General features: G+C 49.6%; 2 protein-coding genes across 2 annotated transcripts; one reads left to right on the forward strand and one right to left on the reverse strand.

The window, feature by feature from the left end:
- Window positions 1-86: 86 nt before the first annotated feature.
- cavin2b (caveolae associated protein 2b) lies at window positions 87-8,872 on the forward strand. The gene is made up of 6 exons (XM_079263677.1): window positions 87-385; window positions 952-1,092; window positions 1,517-1,618; window positions 2,900-3,160; window positions 3,227-3,379; window positions 6,401-8,872. Exons 1-6 carry the CDS (start codon window positions 152-154, stop codon window positions 6,752-6,754), a joined length of 1,245 nt encoding a protein of 414 aa, XP_079119803.1. The 5' UTR covers window positions 87-151; the 3' UTR covers window positions 6,755-8,872.
- Window positions 8,873-9,304: 432 nt separating this feature from the next.
- On the reverse strand, window positions 9,305-10,778 carry arl11 (ADP-ribosylation factor-like 11). The gene is made up of 5 exons (XM_079264046.1): window positions 10,652-10,778; window positions 10,434-10,499; window positions 9,868-9,983; window positions 9,628-9,805; window positions 9,305-9,443 (listed from the first exon to the last, which is right to left on the reverse strand). The coding sequence occupies exons 1-5, from the start codon at window positions 10,682-10,684 to the stop codon at window positions 9,315-9,317; spliced, it is 522 nt and encodes a 173-aa protein (XP_079120172.1). The 5' UTR covers window positions 10,685-10,778; the 3' UTR covers window positions 9,305-9,314.
- Window positions 10,779-14,606: the final 3,828 nt, after the last annotated feature.

Here is a 14,606-nt window from a genome sequence, read left to right on the forward strand (position 1 = left end):
GGTGGGAACGTTTCCAGTCAGGAAGTTCTCTGGAAAGTTTTCCTCTGAAGCAGCCAATCAGAGCGCAGACAGAAGCCAGGCGAGTCCCAGCCGTGTCCTGCTGAAGGGAGAGTCCGATCACTTTTACACCCTCTGGTCTGACAGCGTCGACATGGTGACCACCGAGACCCACGAGAGCCAGGACCTGATGGTCCCCCACCAGAACCAGGACCAGCCGGAGCACCAGGACCAGCCGGAGGACCAGGCCTCGCCCTCCTCTGCTTTTGCAGGATTCGACATGGAGAAAATGAGTCAGGGTCCCGTCAACGCCATCACGGTCCTCACTCTCCTGGACAAGCTGGTCAACATGCTGGACGCCGTGCAGGAGAACCAGCACAAGATGGAGGTGAGACTACACCTGGTTTCCATGGTTACACCTGGACACCAGACCTGGATACCAGACCTGGATACAGTCCTGACAGGTTTTCATGTCAGGTCACACCAGACCAGCTAAACCCCGTTAGATCGAACCAGGACCTGTTGATCCATAACCCTAACCTGCTGAGGTTTTAACACGCTGTTCTCTCAGAGGTCACATGACCAGATTCCTGAAGTTCCTGCTGCCATTAAACCTCTTCCCACTTTACCAGCCCAGGTGTGACATGCCAGAGCGACAAACGAGGCTCCTGGCTGCCATCCAGACCTCTGCCTCCGCCTGGTGCTGCACAGATGGAACGATGGGCTGATTAGCCGCTGATTGGTTGATGACTGATTCTGATTGGCTGCTGATTGGTTGATGACTGATTCTGATTGGCTGCTGATTGGTTGATGACTGATTCTGATTGGTTGATGACTGATGCTGATTGGCTGCTGATTGGTTGATGACTGATTATGATTGGCTGTTGATTGGTTGATGGCTGATTATGATTGGCTGTTGATTGGTTGATTACTGATTCTGATTGGCTGTTTCAGGGGCACCAGGTGGAGATGGAAGGTGTGGTCCGAGGGATCCAGGCTGACATGACCAAACTGTCCAAGAGTCACAGCCACACCTCGAACACCGTCAGCAAGCTGCTGGACAAGAGCCGCAAGCTGTCCGTCACCATGAAGGAGGTCAGTGAACGCATCGCGGCAGTTACCTGCCAGTGAACGCATCACGGCAGTTACCTGCCAGTGAACGCATCACGGCCGTTACCTGTCAGTGAACGCATCACGGCCGTTACCTGCCAGTGAACGCATCACGGCCGTTACCTGCCAGTGAACGCATCACGGCCGTTACCTGCCAGTGAACGCATCACGGCCGTTACCTGCCAGTGAACGCATCACGGCCGTTACCTGCCAGTGAACGCATCACGGCAGTTACCTGCCAGTGAACGCATCACGGCCGTTACCTGCCAGTGAACGCATCACGGCCGTTACCTGCCAGTGAACGCATCACGGCCGTTACCTGCCAGTGAACGCATCACGGCCGTTACCTGCCAGTGAACCCATCGCGGCCATCACACCTGCCAGACTTCCTGTGATGGTGTTTGTGCAGGTGCGTGAGAGGATGGAGCGCCAGGGCGCCCAGGTGAAGAAGCTGGAGGCGAACCACGCTCACCTGATCAGCAGGAACAACTTCAGAGTGCTCATCTTCCAGGTGAGGGAGTCACACGCGCTCAGAGCGGGATGCGCGGAAGCGTGGTTCTCCTTCTTGTCTTGGTGTCAGTCTGTTTCCTTATTTGGTCGTAAGGAGGACTGGTTGTCATGGAGACAAAGTCTGTGATGATGAAGTCACTTTATATTTCTGGAGTGTCATGAAGGAGGTCAGTGAATGCATCGCAGCGTAATCTGAGCAGCCTGGTTGTGTTTTCTCCCAGAACTGGTCCATTCAGGTGTCCGAGTGGTTTTCTGTGTCAGGTGGGTCACCAGGTGAAGGTCCATCTTCATCATCCTCATAGCGAATGTCCTGCTAGCGGTCGGCAGGCTGTAGGTCAGACCAAACCGCTGGGATTGTACAAATACAGCTTTTAATGGACAACCACTGGACAGAAACGTCCTCCTGGTCCTGAGGCTGTCCTCAGCAGGTATCCATGGCAACAGGAGAGTTTTTAATCAAAGCATGATAAACATACGTGATGAAATATTCCGGTTTAAAACCTGATTAAAACCAGCAGCGTTTCAGATTTAGGATTCATGTTCACAAGATGGTTTTAAATTCTTTTTTATTCTGAATTAACGCCATATAAAACTCATGTTCAGCCAGAGTCTTCTTCATGATCATAGAAGGTTCAGTCCTGCAGCAGAGATCAGGTTCTAGAACAAGATGAACAAACTGACTCCAGTTTCCTTCTTCTGGAATAAATATCTTACTTCATCTCAGATTGTGGTTTGGGGTTCCTTTCTCTCTGGTTCAGGTTTAAGTTCTGGTCCTGATAGTTCAGATTCTGGTCCCTGATCCAACTTCTGTTTCCTCAGGTTCTAGTCTCTGGTTCAGGTTCTGGTTCAGGTTCTAGTACTGGGAGAAGTTTGCTTGCCAGATTTCTTATAATCAGATTAAGTGCAGAACGTCAGATTATGAATGTGCGTGTGAACGCCTCAGTTCCATACAGTCTGTGTTTTCGTGTTCCATCACGTTTTTCTGGAGGACGATGTTCCTGCCTGGTCTAACTTTACAACACCTCGTCGTTTACAGTCGTTACAGGTTCTTATTTGGTTCCACAAGGTTCCTTCTTCAGATTGTATTTAACTTGTACGTTGTGGATGATCAAGCTACCAGTACCAAACTTTGGGTTCCACATGTTTCCAGATGTGCGTTGTTTTTCAGTGGGGTTGTCACAGTTTCATTGGATCCAACGGAGCTGGTTCACCTTAAGTTCCCCTTCATGTTCCCCGGTTCCTTTTCTGAAGTCTTACTGATGTTCTCTGATTCACTGCCCAGGAAGAGAACGAGATCCCTGCCACAGTTTTTGTGAAGGATCCTCCTCCTTTCCCTCGAGATGAGGTTTTGGAGGAAAGTGGGGAACCTGCTCCAGGGATCAACGAAGGCAACCAGGAAAGTGGCCTCCACACCATCGACCTGTCATCTGATGAAGACGTAGGTCTGGAGGCCGACCTGGAGGAAGAGGAGGCATGGCCTCATGATCTGGAGAACATGGAGAAGTCCAGAGCTGAGAAACTGAAACGCTCCAGTCTGAAGAAGGTATGAATATAGGGATGTTAGGTTCCTCGTTCTGTCAGAACGGTCTAACTGTGTTCCCCTCTGCAGGTGGACAGTCTGAAGAAGGCGTTCTCTAGGCAGAACATTGAGAAGAAGATGACCAAGATCGGAACGAAGATTGTTTCTGCAGAACAACGAGAGAAGATCAAGCAGAAAACCTCAAGTCTGAAGGTTTCACCGCTGACGTTCGGCATAAGGAAGGTACGGACGTCCGACCTGAACACCATCCAGGAGATAGGTTCTCCCAACATGTCCTCATGTTCCAGCTGGGTTCTCCCAACATGTCCTCGTGTTCCAGCTAGGTTCTCCCAACATGTCCTCATGTTCCAGCTAGGTTCTCCCAACATGTCCTCATGTTCCAGCTAGGTTCTCCCAACATGTCCTCATGTTCCAGCTAGGTTCTCCCAACATGTCCTCGTGTTCCAGCTAGGTTCTCCCAACATGTCCTCGTGTTCCAGCTAGGTTCTCCCAACATGTCCTCGTGTTCCAGCTAGGTTCTCCCAACATGTCCTCATGTTCCAGCTAGGTTCTCCCAACATGTCCTCATGTTCCAGCTGGGTTCTCCCAACATGTCCTCGTGTTCCAGCTGGGTTCTCCCAACATGTCCTCATGTTCCAGCTGGGTTCTCCCAACATGTCCTCGTGTTCCAGCTGGGTTCTCCCAACATGTCCTCGTGTTCCAGCTAGGTTCTCCCAACATGTCCTCATGTTCCAGCTAGGTTCTCCCAACATGTCCTCGTGTTCCAGCTAGGTTCTCCCAACATGTCCTCGTGTTCCAGCTAGGTTCTCCCAACATGTCCTCGTGTTCCAGCTGGGTTCTCCCAACATGTCCTCGTGTTCCAGCTAGGTTCTCCCAACATGTCCTCATGTTCCAGCTAGGTTCTCCCAACATGTCCTCATGTTCCAGCTAGGTTCTCCCAACATGTCCTCATGTTCCAGCTAGGTTCTCCCAACATGTCCTCATGTTCCAGCTAGGTTCTCCCAACATGTCCTCATGTTCCAGCTAGGTTCTCCCAACATGTCCTCGTGTTCCAGCTAGGTTCTCCCAACATGTCCTCGTGTTCCAGCTAGGTTCTCCCAACATGTCCTCGTGTTCCAGCTGGGTTCTCCCAACATGTCCTCGTGTTCCAGCTGGGTTCTCCCAACATGTCCTCGTGTTCCAGCTAGGTTCTCCAAACATATCCTCGTGTTCCAGCTGGGTTCTCCCAACATGTCCTCGTGTTCCAGCTGGGTTCTCCCAACATGTCCTCGTGTTCCAGCTGGGTTCTCCCAACATGTCCTCGTGTTCCAGCTAGGTTCTCCCAACATGTCCTCGTGTTCCAGCTAGGTTCTCCCAACATGTCCTCATGTTCCAGCTAGGTTCTCCCAACATGTCCTCGTGTTCCAGCTAGGTTCTCCCAACATGTCCTCGTGTTCCAGCTGGGTTCTCCCAACATGTCCTCGTGTTCCAGCTGGGTTCTCCCAACATGTCCTCGTGTTCCAGCTGGGTTCTCCCAACATGTCCTCGTGTTCCAGCTAGGTTCTCCCAACATGTCCTCGTGTTCCAGCTAGGTTCTCCCAACATGTCCTCGTGTTCCAGCTAGGTTCTCCCAACATGTCCTCGTGTTCCAGCTGGGTTCTCCCAACATGTCCTCGTGTTCCAGCTGGGTTCTCCCAACATGTCCTCGTGTTCCAGCTAGGTTCTCCAAACATATCCTCGTGTTCCAGCTGGGTTCTCCCAACATGTCCTCGTGTTCCAGCTGGGTTCTCCCAACATGTCCTCGTGTTCCAGCTGGGTTCTCCCAACATGTCCTCGTGTTCCAGCTAGGTTCTCCCAACATGTCCTCGTGTTCCAGCTAGGTTCTCCCAACATGTCCTCATGTTCCAGCTAGGTTCTCCCAACATGTCCTCATGTTCCAGCTAGGTTCTCCCAACATGTCCTCGTGTTCCAGCTAGGTTCTCCCAACATGTCCTCGTGTTCCAGCTAGGTTCTCCCAACATGTCCTCGTGTTCCAGCTAGGTTCTCCCAACATGTCCTCGTGTTCCAGCTGGGTTCTCCAAACATGTCCTCGTGTTCCAGCTAGGTTCTCCAAACATGTCCTCGTGTTCCAGCTGGGTTCTCCAAACATGTCCTCGTGTTCCAGCTAGGTTCTCCCAACATGTCCTCGTGTTCCAACTAGGTTCTCCCAACATGTCCTCGTGTTCCAGCTGGGTTCTCCAAACATGTCCTCGTGTTCCAGCTAGGTTCTCCAAACATGTCCTCGTGTTCCAGCTGGGTTCTCCAAACATGTCCTCATGTTCCAGCTAGGTTCTCCCAACATGTCCTCGTGTTCCAGCTAGGTTCTCCCAACATGTCCTCGTGTTCCAGCTAGGTTCTCCCAACATGTCCTCGTGTTCCAGCTAGGTTCTCCCAACATGTCCTCATGTTCCAGCTAGGTTCTCCCAACATGTCCTCGTGTTCCAGCTAGGTTCTCCAAACATGTCCTCATGTTCCAGCTAGGTTCTCCCAACATGTCCTCGTGTTCCAGCTAGGTTCTCCCAACATGTCCTCGTGTTCCAGCTAGGTTCTCCCAACATGTCCTCGTGTTCCAGCTAGGTTCTCCCAACATGTCCTCGTGTTCCAGCTAGGTTCTCCCAACATGTCCTCATGTTCCAGCTAGGTTCTCCCAACATGTCCTCGTGTTCCAGCTAGGTTCTCCCAACATGTCCTCGTGTTCCAGCTAGGTTCTCCCAACATGTCCTCATGTTCCAGCTGGGTTCTCCAAACATGTCCTCATGTTCCAGCTGGGTTCTCCAAACATGTCCTCATGTTCCAGCTAGGTTCTCCCAACATGTCCTCATGTTCCAGCTGGGTTCTCCAAACATATCCTCATGTTCCAGCTGGGTTCTCCAAACACGTCGCATTGTTTCAGATAGGTTCTTCAAACATCCCATAAAAGTCCAAAAAGGTTCTTCAAACATGTCGCATTGTTTCAGATAGGTTCTTCAAACATCCCATAAAAGCCAAAAAGGTTCTTCAAACATGTCATATTATTTCAGAAAGGTTTTTAAAACATGCCCCAATGTTTTAGAAATGTTTCTCGAATATGTAATAATTATCTATAAGGGTTCTTCCTAATGTTTTAGAAATGTTCCTTAAACATGCCCTAAAGTTCCATAAAGTTTCTCCAAACATGTCTTGTTCTATAAATGTTAAATAAGTTCTTGTTATGTTCCACTAAGGTTCTTGTATCTGTGTTCTCAGCCCCGTAGCAGCTCAGACTCTCAGCCTCCAGAGTCGGCTCACGCCACCGAGGCTGACATCCAGCTGTCTCCACCGGAGCGCGCTGAGCAGGAGGTTCCCTTCCCTGAGGTCCACGCCCAGCTGGCCCCAGCTGAGCAGGAAGACGTGGTGAAGGAAGGGCTAGAGGAGGAGTTGAAGGAGGAGAAGGATGAAGGGGAGGAGGAGGTGAAACAGCAGGTGGAGGAGGGGTCTGTTGTGGTAGAAGCGGATGTGTCGGTGGTCTCAGAGGGAGTTAGTGAGGAGTATGCGCTGTCCTCCACTCTCCCTCAGCAGGAGAACATCGAGGAGGGAGGAGCAGAGCAGGAGCAACATTAAGCCTTCAGGATACAAATCATATCTGAGCGACCAATCAGAGTCCAGAACTCCTCGTGTCTAACCCCGCCCACATGAGGAACAACCACCTCCCAGGTTCAGTCCCCTAAAACGTTACAGATTTCCAGACAGCATTGTCCAATCTCGCTACACTTTTCCTGCATTCTCCAAAGGTTCTCCAAAGGTTCTTCCTACATCCCCACAATGTTATCCAAATCTTCCACCAATAATCACCTCAATATTCTAACTTTTTTACCTAAAATTCTTCCTGTTTCACTGTGTTCTCTCTGCATTCCTCAACTTTCTTCAAACTTTCTCCTAACATTTACTTACGTTCTCCCGGCATTCTCCAAATATTTTCCAAGTTTTCTCCAAACGTTTCGGGAGAATTCCACAACGTTCTCAGTGTTCTCTCCCAATCTATGTTCTCTTAACGTCTTCCCCAGCACAACCTGATCCAGCACCGCATCCTCTCATGGTGACCAAGAAAAACTAACGTTCCCCTGGTTTCCTAAGTTTCTCTCCATGTTCTCCCTCACATTCCACTTGTGTTTCATAAGGTTCCAGATGCACCAAGTTCCTCTAAATTTCTTCCAAAAAAGATTCTTTATGAACTTACAGTGATGGCGAATATTCCTTTTATCTGTTCCACGGGTTCTGCCAAGGTCAACTAAACTTTTTCTGTGGTTCTCATTGGATTTCTCAGAATTTCCTGTCTTTTTCTCAATGTTCTACGAACTCTAGCATTCCAAGAATTTGGTTTCAGTACATTCCTCTAACATGCTCTCTTGATGTTCCACCACTCTTTCTGGAACATGCCTGATGTTCCACCAGCTTTTTTGTTACGTTCCCAATGTTCCCCTTATGTTCCACCACTCGTTCTGGAACGTTCCTGATGTTCCCCTGATGTTCCACCGCTTTTTCTGGAACGTTCCTGATGTTCCACCAGCTTTTCTGGAACGTTCCTGATGTTCCTCCAGCTTTTCTGGAACGTTCCTGATGTTCTTCCAGCTTCTCTGGAACGTTCCTGATGTTCCACCAGCTTTTCTGGAATGTTCTTGACATTCCACCAGCTTCTCTGGAACGTTCCTGATGTTCCACCAGCTTTTCTGGAACGTTCCTGATGTTCCTCCAGCTTCTCTGGTACGTTCCTGGTGTTCCACCAGCTTTTTTGTTACGTTCCCAATGTTCCCCTTATGTTCCACCACTCGTTCTGGAACGTTCCTGATGTTCCCCTGACGTTCCACCGCTTTTTCTGGAACGTTCCTGATGTTCCACCAGCTTTTCTGGAACATTCCTGATGTTCCTCCAGCTTTTCTGGAACATTCCTGATGTTCCTCCAGCTTTTCTGGAACGTTCCTGATGTTCTTCCAGCTTCTCTGGAACGTTCCTGATGTTCCACCAGCTTTTCTGGAATGTTCTTGACATTCCACCAGCTTCTCTGGAACGTTCCTGGTGTTCCACCAGCTTTTTTGTTACGTTCCCAATGTTCCCCTTATGTTCCACCACTCGTTCTGGAACGTTCCTGATGTTCCCCTGATGTTCCACCGCTTTTTCTGGAATGTTCCTGATGTTCCACCAGCTTTTCTGGAACGTTCCTGATGTTCCACCAGCTTTTCTGGAACGTTCCTGATGTTCCACCAGCTTCTCTGGAACGTTCCTGATGTTCCACCAGCTTTTCTGGAACGTTCCTGATGTTCCACCAGCTTTTCTGGAACGTTCCTGATGTTCCACCAGCTTTTCTGGAACGTTCCTGATGTTCCACCAGCTTTTCTGGAACGTTCCTGATGTTCCTCCAGCTTTTCTGGAACGTTCCTGATGTTCCACCAGCTTTTCTGGAACGTTCCTGATGTTCTGAGATATCTGCCTGGTTTATGTTTGATGACTGGGTTCTCGATGTTCTCTGATCTATGTATGCAACTCATTTGAAATGATCACTCCTCGGTGTAGAAATGCTGATCAATAAGCCTAACATCGTATCAATAACCCTGCGGATGGTGACTGATCAGCCTGATTGATCTACTGTTTGATGCGCTTGATGTTTTTTCTTCTATCAAAGTGAAACTTTGTTCTGCCAAAGACTATTTTCTGTCGATCACCTGCATGTAATCAATAAAGTCTGACACCAAACAAACGTCCTGCGTCCGACTCGTGCTGTTCCGCTGAGAGAACCGGATGAGATCAGGAAGAACCGCGAGGTGGTCTGCCCGCGTGAAGGTACGTGGGGACCTAAACCCCAGCTAACACCAACTACAGGAGCACTGATCGGATTATTGATCGGTAATGAGTCCCGTCCTGCAGATTGGACTGAGCATGTGCAAACTTTACAGTGGCCACCTGCCAATCAGGGTTGCCGATGGTTCCACCTGTTCTCCTTATGGACTCTGGGTCATGGTTCTATCTCAAAGGAACAGATTTGACCAGGAGAACAAGATACGTGTCAATCAGAGTTATTGATCTGCCAGAGCCAATACAGAAACAACTCAATGTGATTGATCATCTAAAAACTTTATTTTGCTTTGGTTTAAATAAAAAGACGAGGACGTCCACCATCTTCCTTCCATCAGCTCTTCCTGATCATCTTGTTGACGGACAGGAAGGCCTGCTGGAGACCCAGTCCCTGCAGAGCGCTGCAGGCCTGGACCTCCCGCAGCCGGTCCGAGTAGCTGTCGAGTCCCAGCTGGTTCCACACCTGAGGAGGACAGGAGAACGTCAACACTTCCAACAGGGCTGGGACACAAGAGGACTGGGCGTTTACTGGTTTAACTGGGAACATGTAGGGCAGTAACAGGAATGTTAGAATGGAAACAGGTAGGTTAAATAACTGGGTATGAAAGGAGCATTTCAGAGATGAACGGAGACAAATTGTGTCCTACCGCCTGTATAGTCATGGCCTGGGGCAGGTCCTTCTTGTTGGCCAGAACCATCAGAGGAACTCCTTGCAGCCTCTCGTCACTCAGAACCTTCTTCAGAAGTTTGTGGGCCTCTGGCATCTGGGCGGCGTCGCTGCTGTCCACCACGAAGACCAGCGCCTTGCAGTCGTCCAGGTAGTGTCTGCAGAAACACCCCGGTTGTCCCTCTGCTTGTTTGTGCACACATGCTGTTTGTTTACTCACGTCCAGTTGGGTCTCATGCTCTTCTGTCCCCCGACGTCCCACACGGTCAGAGAACTGTTCTTGTCCAGGTCCAGAGTCCCCACATTGAAGCCGATCGTCGGCGTGGTCTTCATCACCTGAAAGTCCACACAGTGACACCTCAGGTCCAACATGCAGGTGGTTTATGTCCAAGTGTTGAGGCGTGTTTCTGAAAATCACTTCCCCAGAGACACACGAGTCGTCTGAAACCATGCGACCCGTCGGTGAGAGGACGCAGTGAGGGAATGATGACGAAGACCGTAGCGGCAGGAGACACAAAGCAAAGCGCAGGACATCCGTGGTGGGACATGATCTCCCAGGTGCACACAGAACTTTCCTGTGATTCATACACCAGGACGGATATGTTTATTGATGGCCATGTTCAGCAGAGTTCGTCCAGCTTTACAGTCGGAAGTCTGCAGACTGTCGTGTTGACAGACCCTGCTGTACGTCAGGTGACCTGCAGGTGGCAGCGCTCCCTGATGCGCTGGAAAACCAGGCTTCACCTCACCATCACATCTCACAGGTCCACCTGGCTGCAGACTCACCTGTCCCGTCAGGAGCCGGGCCAGCAGGGTGGACTTCCCTGCAGAGTCCAGACCCAGGAGGACCACCTGGAGACAGGTGGGTCCAGGTTAGTCAACAACACACATGGGAGTGAACAACTTGTGTTCATGTTGAGGAGCCAGAGAAGACAGAAAACTCCACTGGAACCTCCTCAGAACCAGGTTCAGCAGAACCACTAATGAAACAGGAGGGGACTCACCTTAGGACAGGTAGAGGAATGGTCCTGACCCATTTCTTCTTCTGTGGTTTCCTGTAAACGCCTCTACTTTAGAGCTCGGTCTGAATGAGGCTCAGCTGGTGACTTTCTGGTGTGTTCAGCGAATCAGAGTGCAGCGTAGAATCACTGCAGGTCATGTGACTGTGAGACAGGTCCGTCTGCATACCTGCTGCAGTTCTAACCCAAGCATGCAACACACACACACACACACACACACACACACACACACGTCATGGTGGCTGGGGCGTGTCAAAACATAAATAAAGAATAAAAACAGGTAAAAAACGTCCTCCCAGCCACCTTGTCCTTTTAAAACTCAGGGGGAGCAGAGTCAATCACACTAAACCTTAAGAAAGAAAAACCAGGTTATTAAAATAAGATTAAAAGGTTAAAATATTAAAACCCCGTCCTCCGACCCACTCCTCTAAAATGTCCACTGTGTGGCTTGGGGTGGTCCTCCTGTCTGCAGCACCACGTCCCAGGACCTGCAGAGAGGAACACTTAAGTCCACAGTCCTAAGAGGGGAACCCTCCAGTCTGGCCCTGCTGGACCCTAAACTAAGCCTGTCTACTCACACATCCTGGGCCGGGAGGACCCGAAGGTCCAGGACTGAGTAGCTGCACCATGGGGTCCAGACTGCTGCACTTCAGGCTCCGCCTTCACACCGCGGCTTGGCGGTGGTTCCTCAGTCACTTCCTCGTCATCATCTTCATTGTTGTTGGAATCACCATCCCAGTCTGGCTTCAGGAAGAACCAGATCCCAGTCTGGCTTCGGGAAGAACCAGATCCCAGTCTGGCTTCAGGAAGAACCAGATCCCAGTCTGGTTTCAGGAAGAACCAGATCCCAGTCTGGCTTCAGGAAGAACCAGATCCCAGTCTGGCTTCAGGAAGAACCAGATCCCAGTCTGGCTTCAGGAAGAACCAGATCCCAGTTTGGCTTCAGGAAGAACCAGATCCCAGTCTGGTTTCAGGAAGAACCAGATCCCAGTCTGGTTTCAGGAAGAACCAGATCCCAGTCTGGTTTCAGGAAGAACCAGATCCCAGTCTGGTTTCAGGAAGAACCAGATCCCAGTCTGGCTTCAGGAAGAACCAGATCCCAGTCTGGCTTCAGGAAGAACCAGATCCCAGTCTGGTTTCAGGAAGAACCAGATCCCAGTCTGGTTTCAGGAAGAACCAGATCCCAGTCTGGCTTCAGGAAGAACCAGATCCCAGTCTGGCTTCAGGAAGAACCAGATCCCAGTCTGGCTTCAGGAAGAACCAGATCCCAGTCTGGCTTCAGGAAGAACCAGATCCCAGTCTGGCTTCAGGAAGAACCAGATCCCAGTCTGGTTTCAGGAAGAACCAGATCCCAGTTTGGCTTCAGGAAGAACCAGATCCCAGTTTGGCTTCAGGAAGAACCAGATCCCAGTCTGGTTTCAGGAAGAACCAGATCCCAGTCTGGTTTCAGGAAGAACCAGATCCCAGTCTGGCTTCAGGAAGAACCAGATCCCAGTCTGGCTTCAGGAAGAACCAGATCCCAGTTTGGCTTCAGGAAGAACCAGATCCCAGTCTGGTTTCAGGAAGAACCAGATCCCAGTCTGGTTTCAGGAAGAACCAGATCCCAGTCTGGTTTCAGGAAGAACCAGATCCCAGTCTGGCTTCAGGAAGAACCAGATCCCAGTCTGGCTTCAGGAAGAACCAGATCCCAGTCTGGTTTCAGGAAGAACCAGATCCCAGTCTGGCTTCAGGAAGAACCAGATCCCAGTCTGGTTTCAGGAAGAACCAGATCCCAGTCTGGCTTCAGGAAGAACCAGATCCCAGTCTGGCTTCAGGAAGAACCAGATCCCAGTCTGGCTTCAGGAAGAACCAGATCCCAGTCTGGCTTCAGGAAGAACCAGATCCCAGTCTGGTTTCAGGAAGAACCAGATCCCAGTCTGGTTTCAGGAAGAACCAGATCCCAGTTTGGCTTCAGGAAGAACCAGATCCCAGTCTGGTTTCAGGAAGAACCATCTGGCTTCAGGAAGAACCAGATCCCAGTCTGGTTTCAGGAAGAACCAGATCCCAGTCTGGCTTCAGGAAGAACCAGATCCCAGTCTGGCTTCAGGAAGAACCAGATCCCAGTCTGGCTTCAGGAAGAACCAGATCCCAGTCTGGTTTCAGGAAGAACCAGATCCCAGTCTGGCTTCAGGAAGAACCAGATCCCAGTCTGGTTTCAGGAAGAACCAGATCCCAGTCTGGTTTCAGGAAGAACCAGATCCCAGTCTGGTTTCAGGAAGAACCAGATCCCAGTCTGGTTTCAGGAAGAACCAGATTCCAGTCTGGCTTCAGGAAGAACCAGATCCCAGTCTGGTTTCAGGAAGAACCAGATCCCAGTTTGGCTTCAGGAAGAACCAGATCCCAGTCTGGCTTCAGGAAGAACCAGATCCCAGTCTGGCTTCAGGAAGAACCAGATCCCAGTCTGGCTTCGGGAAGAACCAGATTCCAGTCTGGTTTCAGGAAGAACCAGATCCCAGTCTGGCTTCGGGAAGAACCAGATCCCAGTTTGGCTTCAGGAAGAACCAGATTCCAGTCTGGTTTCAGGAAGAACCAGATCCCAGTCTGGCTTCAGGAAGAACCAGATCCCAGTTTGGCTTCAGGAAGAACCAGATTCCAGTCTGGTTTCAGGAAGAACCAGATCCCAGTCTGGCTTTAGGAAGAACCAGATCCCAGTCTGGCTTTAGGAAGAACCAGATCCCAGTCTGGCTTCAGGAAGAACCAGATTCCAGTCTGGTTTCAGGAACACCTTCCATGATGGAGACATTTCCAGAATCCTTGACTTCCCCGTGAACTGCTACGATAAATTCTTGCTTCAGTGGGAGAAAGAACTGGCCGCTACTTGTCAGCGGTTGCCATGGCGACTCCAGGGTTTTTGTTCTGGATCCAGATGCAGATAAAATACTCAGAGATGATGGAAGAAACTCAAAGTAACTGAACTGGACCCAGAAACCTCGGTTAACCAGAGTTTCTAACTAGACTTTTACTCACCCAGTCAGATGTTTTACCAGACATGGACTAAGTTAACCAGAGTTTTGGACTTGACTACGGTAACCAGTTTCTTTTAACTAGGCCCAGTTAATCAACACAGTTAATCTAGACTTAGTTAATCAGAGTTTTTGACAAGATTTGGATTACCTTAACCAGTGTTACTGAAAAGACTCGGTCTAAGTTAACAAGATTTTTATTTTACCAGACTCAGATAAAGTTAAGCAGAGTTTCTGACCGAGTTAACCATTGGTTCCAACTACGCTCAGGACTACGTTAACCAGTTACTGACTAGTATCAGTCTGAGTTAACCATTTTTTCCAACTACACTCAGGACTATGTTAACCAGTTACTGCCTAGTATCAGTCTGAGTTAACCATTTTTTCCAACTACACTCAGGACTATGTTAACCAGTTACTGCCTAGTATCAGTCTGAGTTAACCATTTTTTCCAACTACACTCAGGACTACGTTAACCAGTTACTGCCTAGTATCAGTCTGAGTTAACCATTGGTTCCAACTACGCTCAGGACTATGTTAACCAGTTACTGCCTAGTATCAGTCTGAGTTAACCATTGGTTCCAACTACGCTCAGGACTACGTTAACCAGTTACTGACTAGTATCAGTCTGAGTTAACCATTTTTTCCAACTACACTCAGGACTATGTTAACCAGTTACTGACTAGTATCAGTCTGAGTTAACCATTTTTTCCAACTACACTCAGGACTATGTTAACCAGTTACTGCCTAGTATCAGTCTGAGTTAACCATTGGTTCCAACTACGCTCAGGACTATGTTAACCAGTTACTGCCTAGTATCAGTCTGAGTTAACCATTGGTTCCAACTACGCTCAGGACTACGTTAACCAGTTACTGACTAGTATCAGTCTGAGTTAACCATTGGTTCCAACTACGCTCAGGACTACGTTAACCAGTTA

The sequence above is a fragment of the Telmatherina bonti genome (assembly GCF_933228915.1).
Source record: "Telmatherina bonti genome assembly, chromosome: 24".
Classification (NCBI taxonomy): Eukaryota; Metazoa; Chordata; class Actinopteri; order Atheriniformes; family Telmatherinidae; genus Telmatherina; species Telmatherina bonti.

Bases quoted from the DNA above. Each gene is read 5' to 3' on its own strand.
- cavin2b (XM_079263677.1), top strand. From the start codon at position 152: ATGGTGACCACCGAGACCCACGAGAGCCAGGACCTGATGGTCCCCCAC. The intron at 386-951 runs GTGAGACTACAC...TGGCTGTTTCAG, and splicing joins AGAACCAGCACAAGATGGAG to GGGCACCAGGTGGAGATGGA. The intron at 3,380-6,400 runs GTACGGACGTCC...CTGTGTTCTCAG, and splicing joins TGACGTTCGGCATAAGGAAG to CCCCGTAGCAGCTCAGACTC.
- arl11 (XM_079264046.1), bottom strand. From the start codon at position 10,684: ATGGGTCAGGACCATTCCTCTACCTGTCCTAAG. The intron at 9,984-10,433 runs GTGAGTCTGCAG...GTGGACTTTCAG, and splicing joins CCCGGCTCCTGACGGGACAG to GTGATGAAGACCACGCCGAC. The intron at 9,806-9,867 runs GTGAGTAAACAA...GTGTTTCTGCAG, and splicing joins AGCATGAGACCCAACTGGAC to ACACTACCTGGACGACTGCA.